The sequence below is a fragment of the Papio anubis genome, chromosome 8 (genome assembly GCF_008728515.1).
Source record: "Papio anubis isolate 15944 chromosome 8, Panubis1.0, whole genome shotgun sequence".
NCBI classification, from domain to species: Eukaryota; Metazoa; Chordata; class Mammalia; order Primates; family Cercopithecidae; genus Papio; species Papio anubis.
In genome coordinates, this window is record NC_044983.1 from 75,249,726 (window position 1) to 75,271,935 (window position 22,210).

At 38.7% G+C, this 22,210-nt stretch overlaps 1 protein-coding gene across 1 annotated transcript in view; it reads left to right on the forward strand.

Annotated features, from left to right (window-relative positions):
* Positions 1-22,210, forward strand: part of STMN2 (stathmin 2) — a 55,722-nt gene that overhangs the window by 26,788 nt on the left and 6,724 nt on the right. The window contains exons 3-4 of the mRNA XM_003902892.5: positions 4,266-4,438; positions 17,385-17,576. Coding sequence (XP_003902941.1) covers positions 4,266-4,438; positions 17,385-17,576 — 365 coding nt within the window. The remainder of the gene's footprint in view (positions 1-4,265; positions 4,439-17,384; positions 17,577-22,210) is intronic.

The window sequence follows — 22,210 nt, forward strand, 5'->3', positions numbered from 1 at the left end:
CCACAATATGTCTAAGGCCTTTCTTTGCAAATAATATAATAGGCTAAGACATAATTGGAGTAGATCATAATTTATAAGAAAATGCTTTATACTTAGAAAACTCAAGAGAAAGAATCAACAACCATCACTGTTTTTGCTTTATTGTAGTCTTTATATAGTTTCTATATTTGGTGTATACATGTCAACAAGCTAATGATAATAATAATAACTGACTCAATAAATAAAACTGACTTACAACTGAGGCCCTAGATAAAGAGGGTCTGAAAAGAAAAGCCTAAAGAATTAGCATGGCAATTAACATTATTGAGGTGCAACTCTTTAGGTTTGATTTATCCTGATTCATTTTGCTTACTTCGGCTCTGCCACAATCCACATGACATTGGGCAAATGGATACTTGGATTATCTGAGTCTCATTTAACTCTAGCATCTTCCTCTTGAGGTTGTTGTGAGATTTAAATGGTTTAATGTAAGTCAAACACTCAAAGCCAAGCCTAGCTCATTGTATCACTCTACGATGATAGCTATCATTATCAACATCATCCTTACCTAATTGAGTCAATTTAACTAAAATATTTTATACAGTTCTATGTATCCTAGATATCCCTAAGGCATATTTTGCTAACTCTCAGGCTCACAATTATTTTTCTTTTCCACATATGTAAAGAAAGACATTAACGACAAGACAAACTGACCTTGTGGCAGTTAACCCCTTCTGTGCCTTTAAAGCCTATTCGAGGACTCAAAGGCATTTTCCTTCCAAAGTTATTCTATCACGGCACAAAAATCATAAATGCTAGTTAACTGTTCCATAAGGAAGTGTCCTCCATGTGAAAGGAATTCTGTCTTCAAACAAAACATTCATTAGAATGCAGGACCAATGCCTACTTTGTACAAATTCATTCGGTCAGCAAATAAATTAGACAGATCTTTATTATTTGCTAGATGTAGCTGTGACGAAGGATCCAGCTATGTTTCTTACAAGACTCTAATGTCTAACTATGGATTGTCACTGAGGATCCAGAGTTCAATATGGCGTAGTCCTCACCTTCAAAGAATTCAGGGCTTAGTAGAAGAGTCTTACATGAACGACCAGAACGTAGAACACAGAGTGGTTAGGACAAAGGAGCCAGGGATGGTTTTTGCTCGGTTAGGGATTGAAAAAAAGGGAAGAAAAAATGTGAAGTTATGTGTGAGCTGATTCTTGAAATAAGCTGTTTTTATTTGCCTGTGTTCTCTCATAATCCTTTTCCACAGGCTTCTATAATTTTTATTGAGCTGTATTTAAAGTTGAAGTTGAATAGATAATTCAACAGTGCTTGTAAATTGTGCTTCCTAAAAGAGTCTGTAGAGAATTTGAAATTTCTGCAGTCTTAAACTTGACCTGATATTTCTACGTTGGATAATAATGTGACTTGTTTATTACAGGCAAACATTATAACAAGAAATTATTATTATTGTTTACATTTGTAAGCACTAAGTATTTGGCTTGTGCTTTGCATTCAGCATCCTTTATCTTTTAATCTTCACAACCACTTTAGAAAGAAGGTACTCTTTTTACTTCCATCTTTTAAATGAGGAAACAAAAGCATAAAGAAGTTAATTAACTTACCTAGTGTCAAACAGCTATTAAGAGGGGCTTACTATTTGGATGCAAATATAGGCAGTTCTAATTCCAGAGCCTCTAACCTAAGCCATTTAAAACACTATCACCTTATCAAATAAGCTGTTTTTATTTGCCCATGTTATCTTATAATCCTTATCCGTAGGCTTACATATTTTTTATAAAATTGTATTTAAAATTTAACTATAATCTTGGATGCCATCAGGAAAATGAAAAACATTTTTACATTTGTGAAGGAAAAAGCCCACATCATTTCCAATATACTTATTGAGTTAGTTTTATCTAGACTATCTATTAGCAGCTAAGGATCTGAGGTCAAGTCCTGCCAGTCTGGCATTTTACTTGGCCACAGCCTCTACGTGCACTAACCAGGCTGCTAAAAGAACATTAATGGGGACATAACCTGCTGGCTTGGTTGCCACAACTTTAAAAAGATATTAATAAATTAGAGAGCACTTAGAGGTTAGGAAATAATACGGTGGTAAAGATCTAGAAACAGTGTCATTCTGGGGCACTTGAAGATGTTTAGCCTGGAGGAACAACTTGAAATGGAACATAACTGTTTTCAAATACTTGAAAACTGGTGGTGCACCACAAAGAACGGCCTAATCATGGGTAGCTTCACACCTCAAACAAGGATCAGTGGGCTAAAACCAGAGAGATGGAGTTTGGTACTCAAAGAATTCTCATCTGAAATTGAGGGCTGACCAACGAGCTTCTTTTAAAAATCATTATATTTTACTAAATTGTGAGTTCTGTAATTATAAATGTCCTAGCAGGTGCTAGTTATCATCTTTTCTATTATAAATTATACTATTTTATATTATAATTTCTATTATGCAGGCTTAAAACATGAGTCTGATAATCTGCTTATCTTTAATACATAAGCCACTGGTAGAAAAAAAATGGCTAACCATTCTTCAGTTCTTTTTCTTAATTGACAAATAAAAATTGTATATATTTGTGGTGTATGGCATATTTGGAATTATGTATATATACATTAGAGAATGGCTAAGTCAAGCAAATTCATGTATGAATTACCTTACACACCTATCATTTATTTGCGATGAGAACAAAAAAATCTACTCTTTCAGTGATTTTCAAGAATACAGTACATTGTTATTAACAATAGTTAGCAGGTTGTACAATAAATCTCTTGTGGCCAGGCGCGGTGGCTCATGCCTATAATCCCAGCACTTTGGGAGGCCAAGGCAGGCAGATCACGAGGTCAGGAGTTCAAGACCAGCCTGATCAACATGGTGAAACCCTATCTCTACTAAAAATACAAAAATTAGCCAGGCGTGTTGGTGAGCGCCTGTAATCCCAGCTACTCAAGAGGCTTAGGCAGGCGAATTGCTTGAACCTGGGAGGCGGAGGTTGCAGTGAGCCGAGATAGCACCACTGCACTCCAGTCTGGCAACAGAGTGAGACTCTGTCTCAAAAAAAAAAAAAAAAAGAAGAAGAAGAAAAAAAAAGTATCTTGCATTTGTTCTTCCTGTTTAACTGAAATTATGTATTCTTTGACCAACATCTTCCCAGTCTCCACCCCTATCCCCTGGTAACCACAATCCTACTCTGCTTCTCTGAGTTCAATTTTATGAACAGTCCACATGTAAGTGAGATCATATGGGATTCATCTTTCTGTGCCTAGCTTATTTCACCTAGCATAGTGTTCTCCAGGTTCACCCATGTTATCAAAAATGACAGGATTTCCCCCAACTTTTTAAAGGCTGAATAGTATTCCATGTGTATGTGTACAAATTAGATTAGTCAATGTTGCCCCTCCCTCCTCCACCACAGTGGCTCTTTCCCTGGCTCCTAGCTCCAGCCGAGGTACACTAGAGGAGGATATTCTAAGCAGCAACAACACAGGAGCAAAGACATTACAATGGGGTGTTGGCTTATTGCCCCCGTTAGACTGTAAGCATCTTGAAGACAAGGACCCCATCACAGAGTGATGCTGTCATCCCTGGAGTGGACATTGTGCATGATTGATGACTGGAAGCAATGAATACACAGAAGGGCAAGACAGAAATCAGCAGGATGCTTTGCATATCAGCAGTGACTTTGCCAAATATGCCCAACTGTTCAGGGAGTTATATTGGTTCTAACGTAGCTCCTGTGATTCCTAAGCACAGGAATGGTGATAATACATATAATGGTGTATGCATATATATTCATATCTATATAATGATATCTCATTATATGTGAGAACTGGAGGACTCCGTTATTTTTCTCGTCTAACCAAAAAGTGCCTACAGCTATGATAATTTCCAAAAAAATAAATCTGTGCTGCTTGATTTTCATGCAAAGCTCATATTTATTCAAAAGGGAAATAAAGCTTAATTTAAAATCAATTTAGGCTAGGTTTTTCTAAGTATGCTTACCATTATTCAACTCCCTATAGGTATTGTCAAATTTCCCAATATTGTAAATATTCTGTTAAAATATATCCATAGTTATACTAAAGACAGAGAGGTCTTATATGTTCTAAACAACACAGAGTAAATGCTCATAAACAGCATTTTATTCCTATCTCCCGGAATAACAACACTACTTCCAATTGCTGGAATCTCAATTATTAAAATAAACCCACGCTGCAAGCTTTATCTGCTTAACATTTCTCAAATGTTCATTTTTCAGATATGGAAGTGAAGCAAATCAACAAACGTGCCTCTGGCCAGGCTTTTGAGCTGATCTTGAAGCCACCATCTCCTATCTCAGAAGCCCCACGAACTTTAGCTTCTCCGAAGAAGAAAGACCTGTCTCTGGAGGAGATCCAGAAGAAACTGGAGGCTGCAGAGGAAAGAAGAAAGGTAACTTTTTCCCATAGATTTTCCTTCACTCTCTCCCTCCCCTGCTCCTCCCTCTCACACATGCGGGCACACACATACAGAGAACAATGACAGCTGAACCTGCGCCATCCCAACATGTATAGGTTTTCAGTAAACACAGAGCCAGGCTAGTTGGGGTAAAAACTGTAGATAATATGCTAATTTTAGGCTAGCCAAACCAGAGCTCTCAGAAACCCAAAGAGCTTCAGTGCCCTAGTGCCCCTTCCCCTATATTGAATGCCCTTATTATAAAAGCCTCCCTTCCCTAGACCATCAGGCAGACGCACTGTAGAGAAAACACAGCCCTGTCAAACTCCAGTGGTGGGGAGGGGGAGGAGTGCTGCTTCCTCCTCCTCAGGATCTGTGTCGCCCCCTGTGTCAGGCGTGGTTTTCCTTGGAATTACAAATTACCAGATCTTCCCTCCAAGATCTTTCCTGCCCGGATGCTGTTCTCTTGTTCTCTTGGCCACAGGGTAAGGGCCAAGAGCTTGCCCCTTTCCTCCTCAGAGTCCCACTGCCTGCCCTGGAAGTTGGTCCTTCCAAGATCAGGACCTTCTCTGAGAGCTTTGAATATGTTCTTTATCTTTTTCTAAGCCTTGATGATTTTTTTTTCTCTTTTTGCCATTGGTCCCTGCTTGTATTAAAGAGCTTTCCTTTTGCCAAATTTTTAATTTTCCATAATCACATGGCTAAGAAGAGCCAAGGGTATTAATATTTGAGAACATTCAGGTATCCTAGGGACTCTGTACACAGACAGAAGTTGTGTGAATGTGCCTGTTCCAACCATGTGGTTATGGTAGTTAATCCCATCAAGGTACTCTTGATCATCCAAAAATGGAATTATTTTAGGTAATTTATCTCCTACGTTGTATTTCCCATTACTTTTTATGATACAATTTTAGAATCAAGTAATCACTAAGAACATGTTCCCTGCTTTTATGATTTTTTTTGATGTTTTCTGTAATTTTATATACATTTTATATACTATACATCTGTATAGTTTTCTGTAATAGAACACTATGCTAGGTGAAATAAGCTAGGCACAGAAAGACGAATCTCATATGATCTCTCTTACATGTGGACTGTTCACAAAATTGAACTCAGAGAAGCAGAGTAGGATTGTGGTTACCAGGGGTTAGGGGTGGACACTGGGAAGATGTTGGTCAAAGAATACATAATTTCAGTTAAATAGGAAGAACAGTTAAATAGGAAGTTTTATGATGTTGTCTATAAAAAGTCAGCCAACACTTTGGACACTTCTATGTTGGATAATTAAAAAGAGAATGAAGATAGTCCTTCTCCTAAAGATTGAATTCTCCAAGAGAGAATGCAGGACAAACACAGATGTGCTGTGTATAGTATATGTGCATATATACACACATATATGTACACAAATATGTGTATTATCAAATAATAAAGCTCAAACGTTAGAAATCCTTAGATTAAATTTTCTAAACAAGAAAACACTAATATTTGTAGTTGAAAAAAAATCCTCCTATGATGTGTAACATGCTGATCTCAATTTTCACCTAAGAGTGATGTTCTCCAAATGTCTGATGAGTGTTTCATATATATATATATAATTACAATGATAATTGGTATATAGAGATATCTATATTATAGATATATTATATATAGCTATCTCTATATATTATATATACCAATTATAGATATAGATATAACAATGGTAACTGGTATATATGTGATGTGTATATGTGTATATGTATACTGTAATTATATATTAATATTGTATACATATACCATAATTATATATTAATATTGGTGTGTGTATGTGTGCATGTGTATATATATATAAAATACTAGTTATCGTTGTTCTAGATTTAAAAAGCAGGAACCTGAGCTACTAACTCAACTATATATATACAGGAAGTTGCTTTAAAACATATCAGTTTTTTGTTGTTATTTACAGTTTATTCTCATAGTAAAGCTAAAATAAATTATTCAAAGTTATCAAAACTTTGCTGACAACAGATATAAGCAATGCCTAAAACAGTGGAGAGCATGTTGCACCCAAAGTAGTTTAAGTTCTGACCCAAGCACTGGCATCTTATAGGCAATAGGTAGAGATATGAGTCATAGGTTGACATATATTGAGATGCTGTGACTTGATTAGAATACAGAGCCAGTGACTGAGGTGAAATTAAAACTCAAACCAAAATTCAACATCCTGATTTAGGATGTTGCTGGTGTTTCTAGGTAATATACTTAATTTGAAAGAAATAATTGAGGATAAAAAAAGAACTGGGATCATCAAAATTAACTAGGTGTTCTTATAAAAGTCCCTGAGGTTACTAATTAATGAATCTGATAAAGCTCCTGCACCCTGACAGCAAGAAATTATCAATGATTATACATTTAAATAATTGAATTGAACAGAAACCGGCCACATGGTTAAAAGACATTTACAAATGTAATCATCCAGTGTTATGATGCCCAGAAAAAAAGTATTCCTTGGAACACTTTAAAAGCCATATTCCATCACCTTTCCAGTTATTTGTTAAAAATTTTGTAATGCAAAAATCACCATACAGATTATGTCCTAGTGGTCGAGTTTTATTTTTATCTTTTTATTTTTTGTTGTTAATGGTAGAGTTTTAATTAAAAGAAAATACAACTAATTAGCAGAAAGTGCCAACTTTAAAAAATCACTAATTGATTTTACTCTTTTGGGTTATACTGACTTAATTAGCACTAATTTAAAGAACTATTAGTTCTCTTTTAAGAGTCTTTAGCAAGTGCATATATCTCAGTAATTATGTTAGTAAGGACATGCCTATAACCAAAACCCAACTCAACTAGTTAAAACAAAAAGCAAATATGGAACCAAAAAGTCTAGGAGTGGCGACAGCATTAGGAACAGCTGGATCCAGGGATCACAGTATTATCAGAAAATTTTCTTTTAATGCCTGTCATCTCTTCCTGCATTTAATTGGTTTCATTACCAAGAAAGTTAAATTTCAATAGTCAGTTCCAAATTATTTTTCTCGCAACTTAGTGACTCTGGCAGAAACAGAACTTCTTTTTCCCAATATTTAACGAAAGTCCTGAAATTGAGTTTCAATGGCCTGACCTGGATCACATGTCCAACCTAGAATCAATCATTGTGGCCAAGAGGATGTAGTAGTTTGATTTGCTAGCCTGAATCACATGCCCACCACTGACCTGCAAAGGAGTTTAACTAAGATCTCTGGGGTAAGAATTGTGGAGGGTAGTTCCCCAGAAGAAAATCGAGGTGTTCTCCCAAGAGGAAGGGGTAATGGATCTTAAGTAAACAAAACTATAGATGTCTACATTTTTCTATCTATAAATGTTTAGTATTCCTATAACAAGTAGAATAATTATTTAGTTCATACACTATTCAATTTGCAACACTCTTCTGTTGCCCTGCTACAGTTATTTTCTTATAGATGGAATGAAAACTATCAATCTAGGCAGCTCTGTGAAACAGTACTGTCCAAGGAATATAAGGTGAGCCAGACCGGGTGTGGTGGCTCATGGCTATAATCCCAGCACTTTGGGACGCCGAGGCAGGTGGATCATCTGAGGTCAGGAGTTCAAGACCAACCTGGCCAAAATGGCGAAACCCCACCTCTACTAAAAATACAAAAATTCACTGAGCATGGTGGTGGGCACCTGCAATCCCAGCTACTGGGGAGGCTGAGGCAGAAGAATTGCTTGAACCCAGGAGGTGGAGGTTGCAGTGAGCAGAGATGGTGCCATTGCACTCCAGCCTGGATGACAGAGCAAGACTCCATCTCAAAAAAAAGGAAAGAAAGAAATATAATGTAAGCCATATGTGTATTTTTAAATTTTCTGCAAGCCACATTTTTAAAATAAATGTGAAATGAATTTTAATAAAATATTCTTCACCCAATATATTCAAAACATTATTTCAATATGCATATAATCAATATAGAAGTATTAATGAGCTGTTTCACATTCTTTTATCATACTAAGTATTTGAAACCCAGTGTGTATTTTACATTTACAACTCTTTTCAGTTCATGTTAGATATATTCCCAGTGCCTAGTAGCCAAAGGCAGCCAGTAGCAGATACAGATATTAAAACAGAAAACATCTAGGGAATAATGGGGAAACTTTAGGCCTAAGTTTTTAAAATCAATACCAGATAATTATTCAGATTCAACTTTACTTTTACATATATATGTATTCTTTAAAAATTACATTGATATGGGAACTCGGAAAGTTCAAAATACATTTCCATTCTATGGCTTTAATCTTTACATCGTCAGAGCTAATGCAAGTGTGAAGTTTAGGATGCACTGTAAGTAATAGGATCTTCTAAATCTCACGCCCTCTTGTTCAGCTACCTACTCTATTTCTATTTCAGTTCCTCACTGTGGGGAGGGGACTTCTCTGAACCTGGGTTTCATCTCTTACTCTCTTCCATGGTAACCAAGTTTTCCTTTGTAGCACCTAGCACAATTAGTAAGTAATTAGTATTTATTGGCATATTAGTATTTATATGCATACGTATTTATTTAACACTATGTCTCCCACTAGATTATAAACTCCATGAAGATAGAACTTGTCTTTTGTTTAATAGTGCTTGGCAATAGTTAGTACTACAAAAAATATTTTTCTTTCTTATTCAACTCCTGTTAGCCATTGCCTGAGTACTACAAATGTTTTTAAGTGAATAAATAAATAATAACTTACAGGGCCAAATGTGAAAGTGGCAATATATAGCTTGTTTTGATTTTTTATTCCATCCTCCCATCCTAAAACAATTACAGGCACTAAGTTTCCAAATGACATCTGAAACAGTACTAAGGAATTTCCAGTCTGGGCAAAATCACTCAGTCAACAAATATTTATCAAGCACTTACTATTTGGTAGGCCCCGTTCTAGGCACAGGGGATACTCATCAACCTTACATTCGAGTGGGGGAGAAAGAGCTAATAAATACATACGCAGCATATTAGATGACACAAAATTAGCAGGACAAAGAGAACTGGGGGTGTGGGGGTGAAAGAAGCTATAATATATAATTATTACTATATATAATAATATAATTATTGGATAGTCAGAAAAAACCTCTTAAGTAAGAGAACATTTGAAAAGAAGCACAAAGGTAGCAAGGGAGTAAGGCAGGCAGCTCTTCTCTGGGACCTGAACATTCAAAGTAATGAGAGTAACAGGTACGAAGGCCCTGAGATAGCAATGTACAAGGTGCGTTCGAGAAATAGCACACAGGCCAGCGTGGCTGAAGCTGAGAGAGCCGGGGGAGAGTGGTAGCAACTGAAGTCAGAGGTAGCAATTAAGGACTTTGACTTCGCATGAAATGGGAGATTATTAAGGATAATAAAACCATTTCACTACTTTATGTGAGTCGCAGCATCTTTTTAAAGAAGTATCTGTTTTTTAAAAGGGGGAGATGACTAGAAAAATAAATAGTATTAGATAAATAGAGAAAACACGAAAACGTTCTAGACTAAGACAGTGATTCCAGAACTAAGGATCCACAGAGGCAAGAATGCAGAAAGTGTGTGTTTCAGAGAAGTGGGTAGACCAGTGGTTTGGACTAGTGGATTTGGCTAGGGAGTTTGAGAGTAGTGAGGTGAGATTAGGGAGGGCTATGAATGCCAGGTGAGTGCGCAAATTCCATTATATAAGCAGTAAGGAGTCACTACAGACTTTCCAAAAATACATACACGTTCCACCTGGCCCACAGGTTAGCAACATTCCATTGCCCTGGACCTATTTCCTTTCCTGTAAGTTACAGGTTTCTGAAGATTCTACCTAGCGAACATACTACTTTTAAATAAGTATTAATAAATTATCTTACCATGATTATAATCAAAGGAATCTGTAATTGCTAATTATTTCTGATTAAAAGATAAAAAGTTTTGCACTGAATTGACATAATTCTAACTCAAAGTAAATATACAGATAGACATGGATACAGATGTGAAATGTGATTTCTGTTAGGGCGTTTTAAACATAAAAAACCTTATGAGTTCTCCTCCCCCCCCCTACCCTTAATGCCTTGAAGGCCTCTTTCTGGGACTCCAGGGATCCCTTCAGGGAACTAATGACCTAGGCTGTGTTTGGGTGGCTTTCTGGATTTATAGCTGGAAGGGTGCTACAGAGGCGTCTCCACTTGGGCTCAGATTCACTTTGTGTTCAATGTTTTGGCAATTTCCTCACCTCCCCACTCCATCTGTTGACATTACTGCAGCACTGACCATCTGGTTACTAGGTTGGAGGATACTCCCTCAGGCTTCTTTGAGGCAGAATTAATGCCCCAGTGATTAGCTAGTAGAAGAAGCTTGTCATAAAAAGAATAAGCCCTTTCCCTGCTTTTTCTCCATTCTTTGATTATCGCTGGTAGCCGGTGATAATCACTTCTGTGAGTCTGTATCAATCTCATCTGGGCAGCTTCAAGCTCATCTCCTGAAATCAAAGTTTCCATAATGCAACTGACCCACAAGGGTGAAATGACATGAACACTTTAACCATCCATTTATCATTTATTCATTCATTCAACCAACATGTATTTGGCAAGAGGCAGCAGAGCTAGCCTAACTATACATCCCAGTTGGCCCAGGACAACTCCAGCTAACTCTTGTTGTTTTGATACCATTATTAATTATTTCTCTTTTATTCTCATAAGTGTTCCAGTTTGGACAATCAATTACATGGGCATCCTTAGCAGGGCACAGTGTTTAAGAGCATCTTTAAAACATTGTCTTTAAGAACCTGTGGTTAAGAGAATATCTGTGTTCAAATCCTGGTTCCACCACTTACAAGCTGTGTGACCTCAAGCAAGTGACTTAATCTCCCTATGTCTTCTTTCATCAATCTGTAAAATGAGACTAGTAATAGAACTTATGTCATGTAGTTAGTGTGAGAATTGGAAGGTTACTCTACATAAAGACATATAACCGGCATGGTAAAAGGGTTAACAATTACTATGTGAAGATGCATCCAGTTTCTGACCTCACAGAGATTATCTAGCAAACTCATGACTTTATAAAGAAAAGAAGTTTCTCATTAACAGAGACTGAAATGCTACCATACAATACATTGCTTTTTTTTTTTTTTTTTTTTTGAGACAGAATCTGGCTCTGTTGCTCAGGCTGGAGCACAGTGGTGCCACCTTAGCTAATTGCAACCTCCACCTCCCAGGTTCAAGCAATTCTCCTGCCTCAGTCTCCCAAGTAGCTGGGATTATAGGCACCCACCACCACACCCGGCTAATTTTTATATTTTTAGTAGAGACAAGGTTTTGTCATATTGGCCAGACTGGTCTCGAACTCCTGACCTCAGGTAATCCACCCACCTCAGACTTCTGAAGTGCTGGGATTACAGGCATGAGCCAGAATGCCCAGACAATATTTTTAAATATTATAAAATATTCTTTATCAAATTGCATAGAAGAAAAGAAAGTTTGATAGGTAATAGATATATAAATAGATCAGGCCAATTAAAAGTGTCTTGAAAAAATTAATATTGTGAAAACGAAAGGATCTTAATGACATTGATAAAATCTCACCCTAAAAGAGATTAAATTAAAAAGCACCCTACTCGAACCAGTCCAGCGAGATTTCATTAGCATGCTCTCATTACTGGCATAATCAGCTTCAAAGTCACTAAGCCTCTGAAAGGAAGATGTGTTGCTTATTCTTAATAAAATGGCATAAAAGTGGATCATTAGTCACCAAACATGATAGACTTACCTTTTCCATTTGTTGGTATCTCACATTGTAGATGGCAATTAAAATGGAATCCAGGGAAAGAGGGGGTGGTTTGTATAGCAATGGATTATGAAACAAAGTACTGGATTATCCACAGCTTGACATTCAGGAAACATTCTGCTCCTTACAGAATATGGCACGTGGGCCACAGAGTCTTCCTGTGTGCTACCTTCTCGGTGAAGAAGAGCACCCCCACGTTTCTTTTCCTAGGAGCTAACCACAGTAAACCCATTACACACTTTAGCAGAAGGGCTCATTCTAAAGGTCTTTGGATTTTAATCATTTTAAATTTCCTGTTATGCTTCGGGCTCTTCAACGCAAAGTGAATATTATACTCTTTGGTTTTACATAATTATATTCAATTGTCATATTTCAACAGGACATTATTTGTGACTTTAGATGGGTCGATAATGGTTTTTCATTGTTAGCAGTAAAGTCAATAATTACAGACACATCACCTAACCTACTTGTGTAAAGGCATTTTTGGTACTAGGAGATTTAGTGTCTGATCAATGGTCCTGGATAGCAAGTAATGTATCCCCCAAATAATGAAAAGTGACAAGAAAATAAATATGTTTACTTCAGAAATAAATGGAAAATTAGTGCTATCTAAAATGTAGTCTTAAGTCTCATCTGTGTACATAAAACAAAATGAGTTTTATGTACCAGTTACTCAAATTTATCTTCCACTCCATTTGTACAGTAATTAAACTTTTATACTCAGTAATATAAAAATTGGTAATTAACCTCTTTGCAAAATGTTAAAGTGTTCCTAAATGTACAATAAGTCTCCTTCCCTGTCTCACTGTTTTTCCCTTCATGTACCTCTCATGTGATTATTTCAATGATTGAGTTCAGTGTGAGGAGGTTTATGCCTAGGAAAGGTGCTCACCGGTAATGTGCCTCAGTTCCCATAATAGCAAGATCGAGAAGGTTCCTTAGTCTCCCGGAATGTCACGTTGAACATCTCAGTTCTATATTTTGCCCTGACATTTGCATTATATCAGCTGATCATTGTCTTGCCCTAATTTTCCATTTTAATATTTTAGTGACCTTCTATGTTAGGTACAGGTTATTTAGAAGTGTTCCTCCAAGGCCAGATACTTTTTCCTTGGACAATTTATTTTTAACAACTTTTAGTGATTCTCTCACTTCACCACCCTCCCTGTCATAAGTCCATGCAATCCCAATTCCTTTCTGCTAATCTGCACTGTCTGCACAGTCAAGATATAAAGTAAGAATACCTATTTGAACATGTAGTGAGAACTTTACTTCTTTGCCAAAAATGAAGGAAAATGCTGCCACTTTTGTATATCGCATGTTTTTTATTCTACAGCCTCACTCATTTCATGTCATGTTTTAGTGCAGTTTTCTGGACTAACCTTTTATTTTCTCATTGATTAAACTGCCTATTTGCTCATTGGAGGAATCAGAACCAATTTTCTTCCTTGAGGGTCTGACTAGAAGATTAAACTATGTTCATGTGAGAATCAAGTTTTACCTAAGAAATGAGTTAGAGGAGTCATGGGCAGCAATATCTATCTGGATGCTACACTGTGAAAAAGGAAGGGAGGTTATGCCTTTCTGCCCCGATGGGGTAGCAGAGACCTTAGGAACTGAGGTAGATGTCCCCATGGTTATTAGCTCCACTGAATATTTTGTTCAAAAATTGGCTGCCAGACAGGTGTCGTGGTGCATGCCTGTAGTCCCAGCTACCCGGGAGGCTGAGGCAAGAGAATCTCTTGAGCCCAGGAATTTGAGGCTATACTAAACTAAGATCACACCACTGCGCTCCAACAAAGCAAGACCCTGTCTCTAAATTTTAAAAAAATTCAGTGCTTATGAATAGAGACTAATATAGGAAGTTATAAGTATTTCCTCAGGATAGAATGCTTTCCACCATAATTGACTTCACATCCTGTATTTTTGTGTGTGTGGACTTAAGCTTTAAATATTTGAAACACAGACAATTATTAGGTCCTGCAAATGTGGGAGTCGAGATAATAGTGGATATAGCATTCCCTTCCAGAGTGTAAGAAAAGGCACCACAGAAGTGAGCAGCCCTGAAGCACAGCTTGGCCCAGTTTGGCAGGTCTCTGTGAGTTAGCAGCAAACTCACGTGACCACACTCTGTACTGCCTTCTGTTTCTGTTTCACCCCATTAATTGTGCTAAAGAAATGCACTTGACACCTATGCTGTGTAATCTCATTTAGCCCCAATAGCTACAAAAGTACTAACCCCATTAAATTGAGGCATTTCAAACTGAGCCAAACGTTGCACTCCAGTAAATGCAGTAGGCATTGGTTATAATGGGAATTCTCCATTATTCATAATGGGAACTGCAGGAGTTTGTTCATGCAGATCAAATGTGTCCCACCAAGGCAAGAAATATGGAAAAGTGTGTGTTGCTGTATTACCTTGTAATTTCAAAGCCTTCCCGTCTGAATCTTATTTCCATGCTGTTTCCTCTTGACTTTGGTTCTTTCACAAAGGAAAATTAAGAACGCAAATGTAAACATTAAGTTAAAACACAACTGAACAAAGTGCCAAAGTTAATTGGAGCATCTGAAAATGAAACATTTGGCAGTTGCAGTGGCCTCTTGATAATAATGCGCAGTAACTCTCTGTAAGCTGATCCTGTCTGAAGAGCAGCAGGCGCATGGCCCCTGGCCATGAAGTCTATCTCAACGCGCCAGGGTCAGCAAAGCAGAATACAAACCCAGGCTTTCTGAATACCAGGTTAGGGCTCATGTCACTGTGCCACAGGAGTTTCTGTGGAAAGGCTACTTTTAAAAAGTGGCCATTAAAAATCCAGGTGGATCCTATCTAGGGCAGTAATGGAAACACTGATCTATGAGGAGCAGGAAGGAATTGTTAAACCACTGAGTAGAAATGTTACATTGCGCCCGGCGCGGTGGCTCACGCCTCTAATCCCAGCACTTTGGGAGGCTAATGCGGGCGTATCACGAGGTCAGGAGATCGAGACCATCCTGGCTAACACGGTGAAACCCCGTCTCTACTAAAAATTCAAAAATCAGCCGGGCCTAGTGGCGGGCGCCTGTAGTCTCAGCTACTAGGGAGGCTGAGCCAGGAGAATGGCGTCAACCCAGGAGGCGGAGCTTGCAGTGAGCCGAGACCCCGCCACTGCGCGATTTACACACACACCTCTCTCCCTGTAACAATTCAGTAGTCCTGATAACAGCAAATAAGCAAAGTCTAAGTAGGATGCTTTACCGACAGTCCCACCTAGAGGCAGGAGAGTGAACCAGCTAGAAAATATTTTATTCATACTTCTTCCAGAAAGGCTCCATTGGAGTTTGAACTCAATTTATGTTATACTTTTCTTATTATTTTTGTATTAGTTTTCCTGAAACTAATACAAAGTAAGAAAGTGTTGGTTCCACTAAAAATGTCCTGAAACCTGCCAAGCACAGTGGCTCACACCTATAATCCCAGCACTTTGGGAGGCCAAGGCAGGCAGATCACTTGAGCCAGGAGTTCAAGACTAGCCTGGCCAACATGACCAAACCCCGTCTCTACTAAAAATACAAAAATTAGCAGGACATGGTAGCACACACCTGTAATCCCAGCTACTCAGGAAGCTGAGACATGAGAATCGCTTGAACCTGGGAGACAGAGGTTACAGTGATCAGAGATCACGCCACTGCACTCCTGCCTGAGTGACAGAGCAAGACTCTATCTAAAATAAAAACAAAAACAAATAAATAATAAACTGTCCTGGAACCATTATGGGGTTAAAGCAAGAGGCAGGGCTGGTTTCCAGGATTTTTGTCTAATCTCCTGTGAGCCACAGACCTATTCCTGATCAACTTCAGAATAAACACATCAATAAAGAAGTGTAAGGCTGTCTGACCTTACCATTTCTGTAGAATTTTATTTGAAAAGTTTCTTCTTTCTCCAGGCCCCATATTGTTTATACAGCAAGACCTTTCCAGTAAATGCCCACAACCACTACCATCAACTAAAATGTTTTCCCATTAATGCTTTCAATGGTAATCAGTATTTAACAGGGCACTTAGGAATATTTTTTGATCAACCATTGTTTAGATATTCCCATTTATAATTACTCTTGTGAAGGATCGCCTCAGGGTATCAGCTGATCCTAAGAAATTATCCAGGAGCCATGAGTGTGTAATAATTTAGTCTTAAACCTGGATAGGTCAGTATTGGGTAGGACTTTTCTCAGCTGCATAATGGGGAGAATAAAAAGAATATGGAAAGAAGTTACATAACACATCCTGGGTCACAAACAGAGGTAAGACTTGAACACAGACCTGACATCAAAGCCCGTGCCAGTAGGACTTACAAAAGGTAGACTGGACTACCTGCGTTTGAATCATTAGTGATGCTTATCACTGGGCCTCACGGAAGAACCTTGGAATCAGAATCTCTGGAGGTAGATGCCAGGCACCTGCATTGTTATCAAGTGCTCCAGTGATTACCATCCACTGTACAGAGCCATACAGCCTCCTGACGCTGGAAGAAAATTACAGTGCTCAAAGTGTGGGGCAGGGTGTACATCTGGATCTAAATCACTGAGCAACCACAAGGCTTCAAGAGAGGGTCAAAACAAAGACTATCTGCTCTCTGTGGCCAAATGAACACTAAGTTTGCACTGTTCTCAGATCTCCAAAGAGACTTTGGTGTATGGGGGATGGGGGTGGGGGAAAGGGAGTATGAAATAAAAGGAGAAAGTGAATTTGATGATTTGATTGATGAAAGTTGAAAAGCTCATTGTAAGGCCCAGCCTACAGTTGATTAAAAAACAATGGATCACGAAGATCAGAACTTGCCTCAGTCCTCAACCATTTTCCTCAGGCTTTAATGGGATATTGCCATCCAGTAATTCATTATAGCATTTTCTGTTGCATAAATGCTTAGCAACAACTTCTTTTTTAAAAAAAAATCCTCAATGAGGATTAAATGCTTCTTCTAAGACAGTCTGAAATATATTCACAGCTGAAAATTCAGCTAACCGCATTTCCCAACTAGCCACATTCTATAGAAAACTCTAAGCCATGCAGATGAGTACAGACTTGACAATAGTGCTCAAGGCTGGAAATACTATTCATCGGAAAAGAATGCTCCCTCCAATTGGTGGGCTATTATTCTGCTAGGTTTGTGTTTGGATAATTATAAGATGGCTATGTTTTTTCTTCCCCAGTCTCAGGAGGCCCAGGTGCTGAAACAATTGGCAGAGAAGAGGGAACACGAGCGAGAAGTCCTTCAGAAGGCTTTGGAGGAGAACAACAACTTCAGCAAGATGGCGGAGGAAAAGCTGATCCTGAAAATGGAACAAATTAAGGAAAACCGTGAGGCTAATCTAGCTGCTATTATTGAACGTCTGCAGGAAAAGGTAATCTCAGCAGAGTCCTGAGCAGATGGATATATTCATGTGCAACACAGCTGGGTGAACTTCCATATGCCTGAGCACCAGAGACTAAGTCAAAATTTGTTGCAGGTGTGAGGACAACTAACTCCCATGGGCAGGGTCTCACAGTGCAGCAATGACTTCGCAGGGGGTGCAACATGGTAGAGGAATGGGGATCCAACATTAAGGCTGGAATTTTTTCAATTTTTCCCATGATGAGTGGATTTAGGGAGGCTGATTCATGCTTTTGAAATGTGTAAGACTTCTATAGAAGCCTCACGAGGCAATCTATAAGAAAAATGTGACGTTGGAAATATTAATGTCAGTATATTATATTGATATAAAATATAAATAACATTTGATTTAATATTTAGTATATGGCTTTAAATAGATATATTTAATTAAAATATTAAATTAGAAAAATATATTTGCCAGGAAAGGCCAGGGTATTTATGAACACTGGTAAGCCCGTTCTAGGGTATAACAGCATCACATGGGACCATAGCAAAGATTAGCTCATAGGGGATGTTTCATCCAGTTCTGGTATCCTGGTGCCCTTCTCCTCAACAACCTAAATGTATACTCATTCCCATGAGTCAGGAGGAGCTGTGCTGGAGTTGCTCTGAAAAACGCTGTCTTTCACTTTTGTACTCTCTATGCTGTTTCCCACCTATCCCCTCAAAAAATCTTTCTTTTGAAAATATACAGTATAGCTATGAGTAGTTTAGCTGTGTCCGTTTCCAGAAATTGGATTTAGCATTGAGAAACAGGATGTTTGAGAGAGATGCCTCAATCCTTTTCTGAGCAGTCAGTCATGCTTCCCGCCAGTAGCGAGTGCCTTTGTGTGATAAGCATTGGAGATGCAGAGCAAAACATGAGTGTGCCTGTCATCAGAGCCCTAAGAGTTTAGTCAGATGAGCCTCCTGTTTTCTGACTATTTCTCAGAGTTTCATGTCTTCTATTAGAGATGTCCCGTCTCATCTAAGGTTCAAAGAACCTTATCCTAGGGTTCTGATGATTCTGTTTTCATTCTCAGTCTCTGACTGCAAATACCCAGCTAGAAACAAAGGAAATCAGGCATGAAACCTTTTAAGGATACAATTGCATGGAAATCTTCATTTGTGCTCTTGAGGAATTTTTGAAAGCATTGCTGGGGAAGGGCGTGTGGGCTCTGATGCAGCAGTAAGACACTGAGGCTCTCAGAGGTACATGGACGAGGATTGCTGACTTGGGCAAGAGCTGGAATAGTTATCTGGTGCCTGATCCAAAACATGAAAGTTTGGATTAAATTTTTATTTATAAGCTGGTATTTTTTGTTTTTGTTTTTGTTTTGTTTTTTTTTTTTTGAGACGCAGTCTCGCTCTGTCGCCCAGGCTGGAGTGCAGTGGCCGGATCTCAGCTCACTGCAAGCTCCGCCTCCCGGGTTCACGCCATTCTCCGGCCTCAGCCTCCCGAGTAGCTGGGACTACAGGCGCCCGCCACCTCGCCCGGCTAGTTTTTTGTATTTCTTAGTAGAGACGGGGTTTCACCGTGTTAGCCAGGATGGCCTCGATCTCCTGACCTCGTGATCCGCCCGTCTCGGCCTCCCAAAGTGCTGGGATTACAGGCTTGAGCCACCGCGCCCGGCCTATAAGCTGGTATTTTTATACTCTCAGAACAGTGTTATTGCTTTTCACCCAAATGAGTCAAGTCACAATTTGGAAGAGGCAACAGAATTTGGCTCTCTCCAGGTGATTTATGGTGGTATAGGAACATATGTTTTACTCAGATACAGGAGAGCAAAGTTCCATTTGCTGAAGTTTACTCCCATGACCATAAACCAGTCAGTCTTCTGCCATCTGCCCGCATTTTGCACTTCTCTAGAGAACTAAGGATGTTCCTGCTTGACCAGTGCTCGTAACATGGACAGCAGAGGGCCACCGTGTGATCTCTTTGAGATCACTATGACTCAACCTTCATCTCACATCCTAGGCCCTAAAAAAATTAAGTGACGTTGCTAGGAACGGTACCTGCTGATCTCATTGCAGCATTCTCAATTAGGCCTCAATGCAAGAGTTTTATCACTGGAAGTCCCAGAACATTTTTATTTTTCAAATTGCACATATCCAAACACAGGGCATAGCCTCCTTTTTTTGTTTGTTTGTTTTTGAGACAGTCTCGCTCTGTCACCCAGGCTGGAGTGCAGTGGCACGATCTCAGCTCACTACAATCTTTGCCTCCTGGGTTCAAGTAATTCTCATGCCTCAGCCTCCCAAGTAGCTGAGATTACAGGCGTATAGCACCACGCCCAGCTAATTTTTGTATTTTTAGTAGAGACAGGGTTTTGCCGTGTTGGCCAAGCTGGTCTCAAACTCCTGACCTCAAGTGATCCACCCGCCTCAGCCTCCCAAAGTACTGGGATTACAGGTGTGAGCCACAGTGCCCAGACAGGGCATATCCTTCTTGATTTCAATTGTAAAATAGTTCATAAAATTTCCATATTTTATCTAGTATTTCCAGAAGTGCTAGCTTTTAATAGGCCATTTTTTTCTTCTCTGTGTGTTTTTTCTCTTTACCCAGCCCAGCCATGCTCAGCTCATTTTCTCAGTCTTTCCACTCCCACCCAAATTTAGTGCCCTACCCCATACATACATACATGCACACCTGCAGACCACTTTTCCTGCAAATAATCAACCCGAAGAGTGCTTAAAATTCCTGACATCAACCCGCAGAATCTCCAAGGATGGGACCCAGCTTCCATGCATTTTGAAAACTCTCCGTATGATTCCAATATGCAGCCAGATTTGCGAACTAGTGGTTTGTAGCCTTTTCTGATTTAAATCTCAGCTGTCAGGATTCTATCCCATATCAAATAATGCAGCCAAGATAATTTCTAGGACCACATTTTTTTCTGGTATTTCATACCTAATGAGGTGTTTTTCAAATCTAATAGGATCTTTGGCCAGTGTCAGTCAAGATCTTTTATCTCCTCAGTAAAGAGGAAATACCAAATTTACTTTTATTTGATGTATATCACATAGGTGGATTTAGTACAAAATTGTTGTTTACATATTGTGAATGTGTTTGTGTATACTAAAACTACTTTGCTTTTTCCTAAAATAAGACAAAGTTTTATATTATAAGCAATATTTAGCATTTTGTTTGAATGAAGTTATTCCTATGAAACTAGAAATTTAAAAGAGGGTCAGTAATAACAGTAAAGCCAAAAGGCATGAAACTGCCAATGTAACATAAGCTGTTCTGAAATCTACCATATCAAAAGATAATTATGCTGGGCATGGTGGCTCACACCTGTAATCCCAGCACTTTGGGAGGCCAAGGCAAGAGAATTGCTTGAGGCCAGCAGTTCAAGACCAGCCTGGGAAATATAACAATACCTCATCAAACAAAAATTTAAAAATTAGCCAGCAGTGGTGACACATGCCTGTAGTCCTAGCTACTCCAGAGGCTGAGGTGAAAGGATCGCTTGGGCCAAAGAGTTCGAGACGGCAGTGAGCTAATATCACCCCACTTCAACCTGAGAAAGAGAACAAGACCCTGTCTCTAAAACAAAAAGAGAAAAAAAAAATGACTACTTCTGAAATGATACCTATTAATGAGTTAATCATTCAATGAATATGTCCTGAGTCCCTACTATATGCTTAGGAGCCTTTGTAATATCAAAGGTATTTACCAACCATGTCTTTCCCAACACAGACAATAAATAATTCAACAATAAATAATATAGCACCAACAATTAGAGAATAAGACAACATGTAGTATGGTCCAATATAGACAGTAAATGCAAAGACACTGAATAATATCAGTAAAAGCAAATTCACATCAAGGTAAATTCACACCATGCGCCCACCCTTTTGATAGCCCTCACTGGCCCTATCAATGAAGCAAGAGACATGATACAACTTTGTGCAAGCTTTTCCACAATCTGCCTACCATTCAGCACTCAGTCCCTTTTCCCTTCAATTAAGAGAATTGAGCATTCAAGCATATTTTCACCATGATGCCCATAATGGTATCTTCAATGTCACTGACAGACAAATTCCCATAAACTCCTCAGAGCCCCAGCCATGTTAGCTCAAAGCCTTTAGCTCAAACTGAAAGCCTAAAGCAAAAGCAGCCCTGGCTGCACTTCAGAATCTACTGGACAACTCTTTAGGGATTCTGATTTAATTGTCTGGAATTGGGCCAAGGACCTTGTATTATTTTAAAGGCTCACTAGTAGGCTCTAATAGTTAGCCATGGTTGAGAACTACTGTGCTAAATGTTTCTTAAATATGGTTTGTGATGTCATCATAAATTGTATGTTAGTATTTTTTGTCTTTGTTGCATAAGTGTTCTTTCTTCCTCCAAAGAAGAATGTTACACTCATTTTTTATTTCAGTTTCCTGTTTTTATAGCACCTCATCTTAACACTCCAGGCTATTACATAGAAAAGAATCAAATGCGGAGAAGGCTGTGGGAGAAGGGATGCGTGTGCCACAAAGACCTGCATTAGCTGATCTATTGATGTCACATCCAGGACCCAAAAGACTAGTCAGTGGTTTATGACTGATACACTGGTGAAGTTAAAAATGTTCTTATTCTTAGAGTGATATGAGAAGTAGAAAGAGGGAGAAACG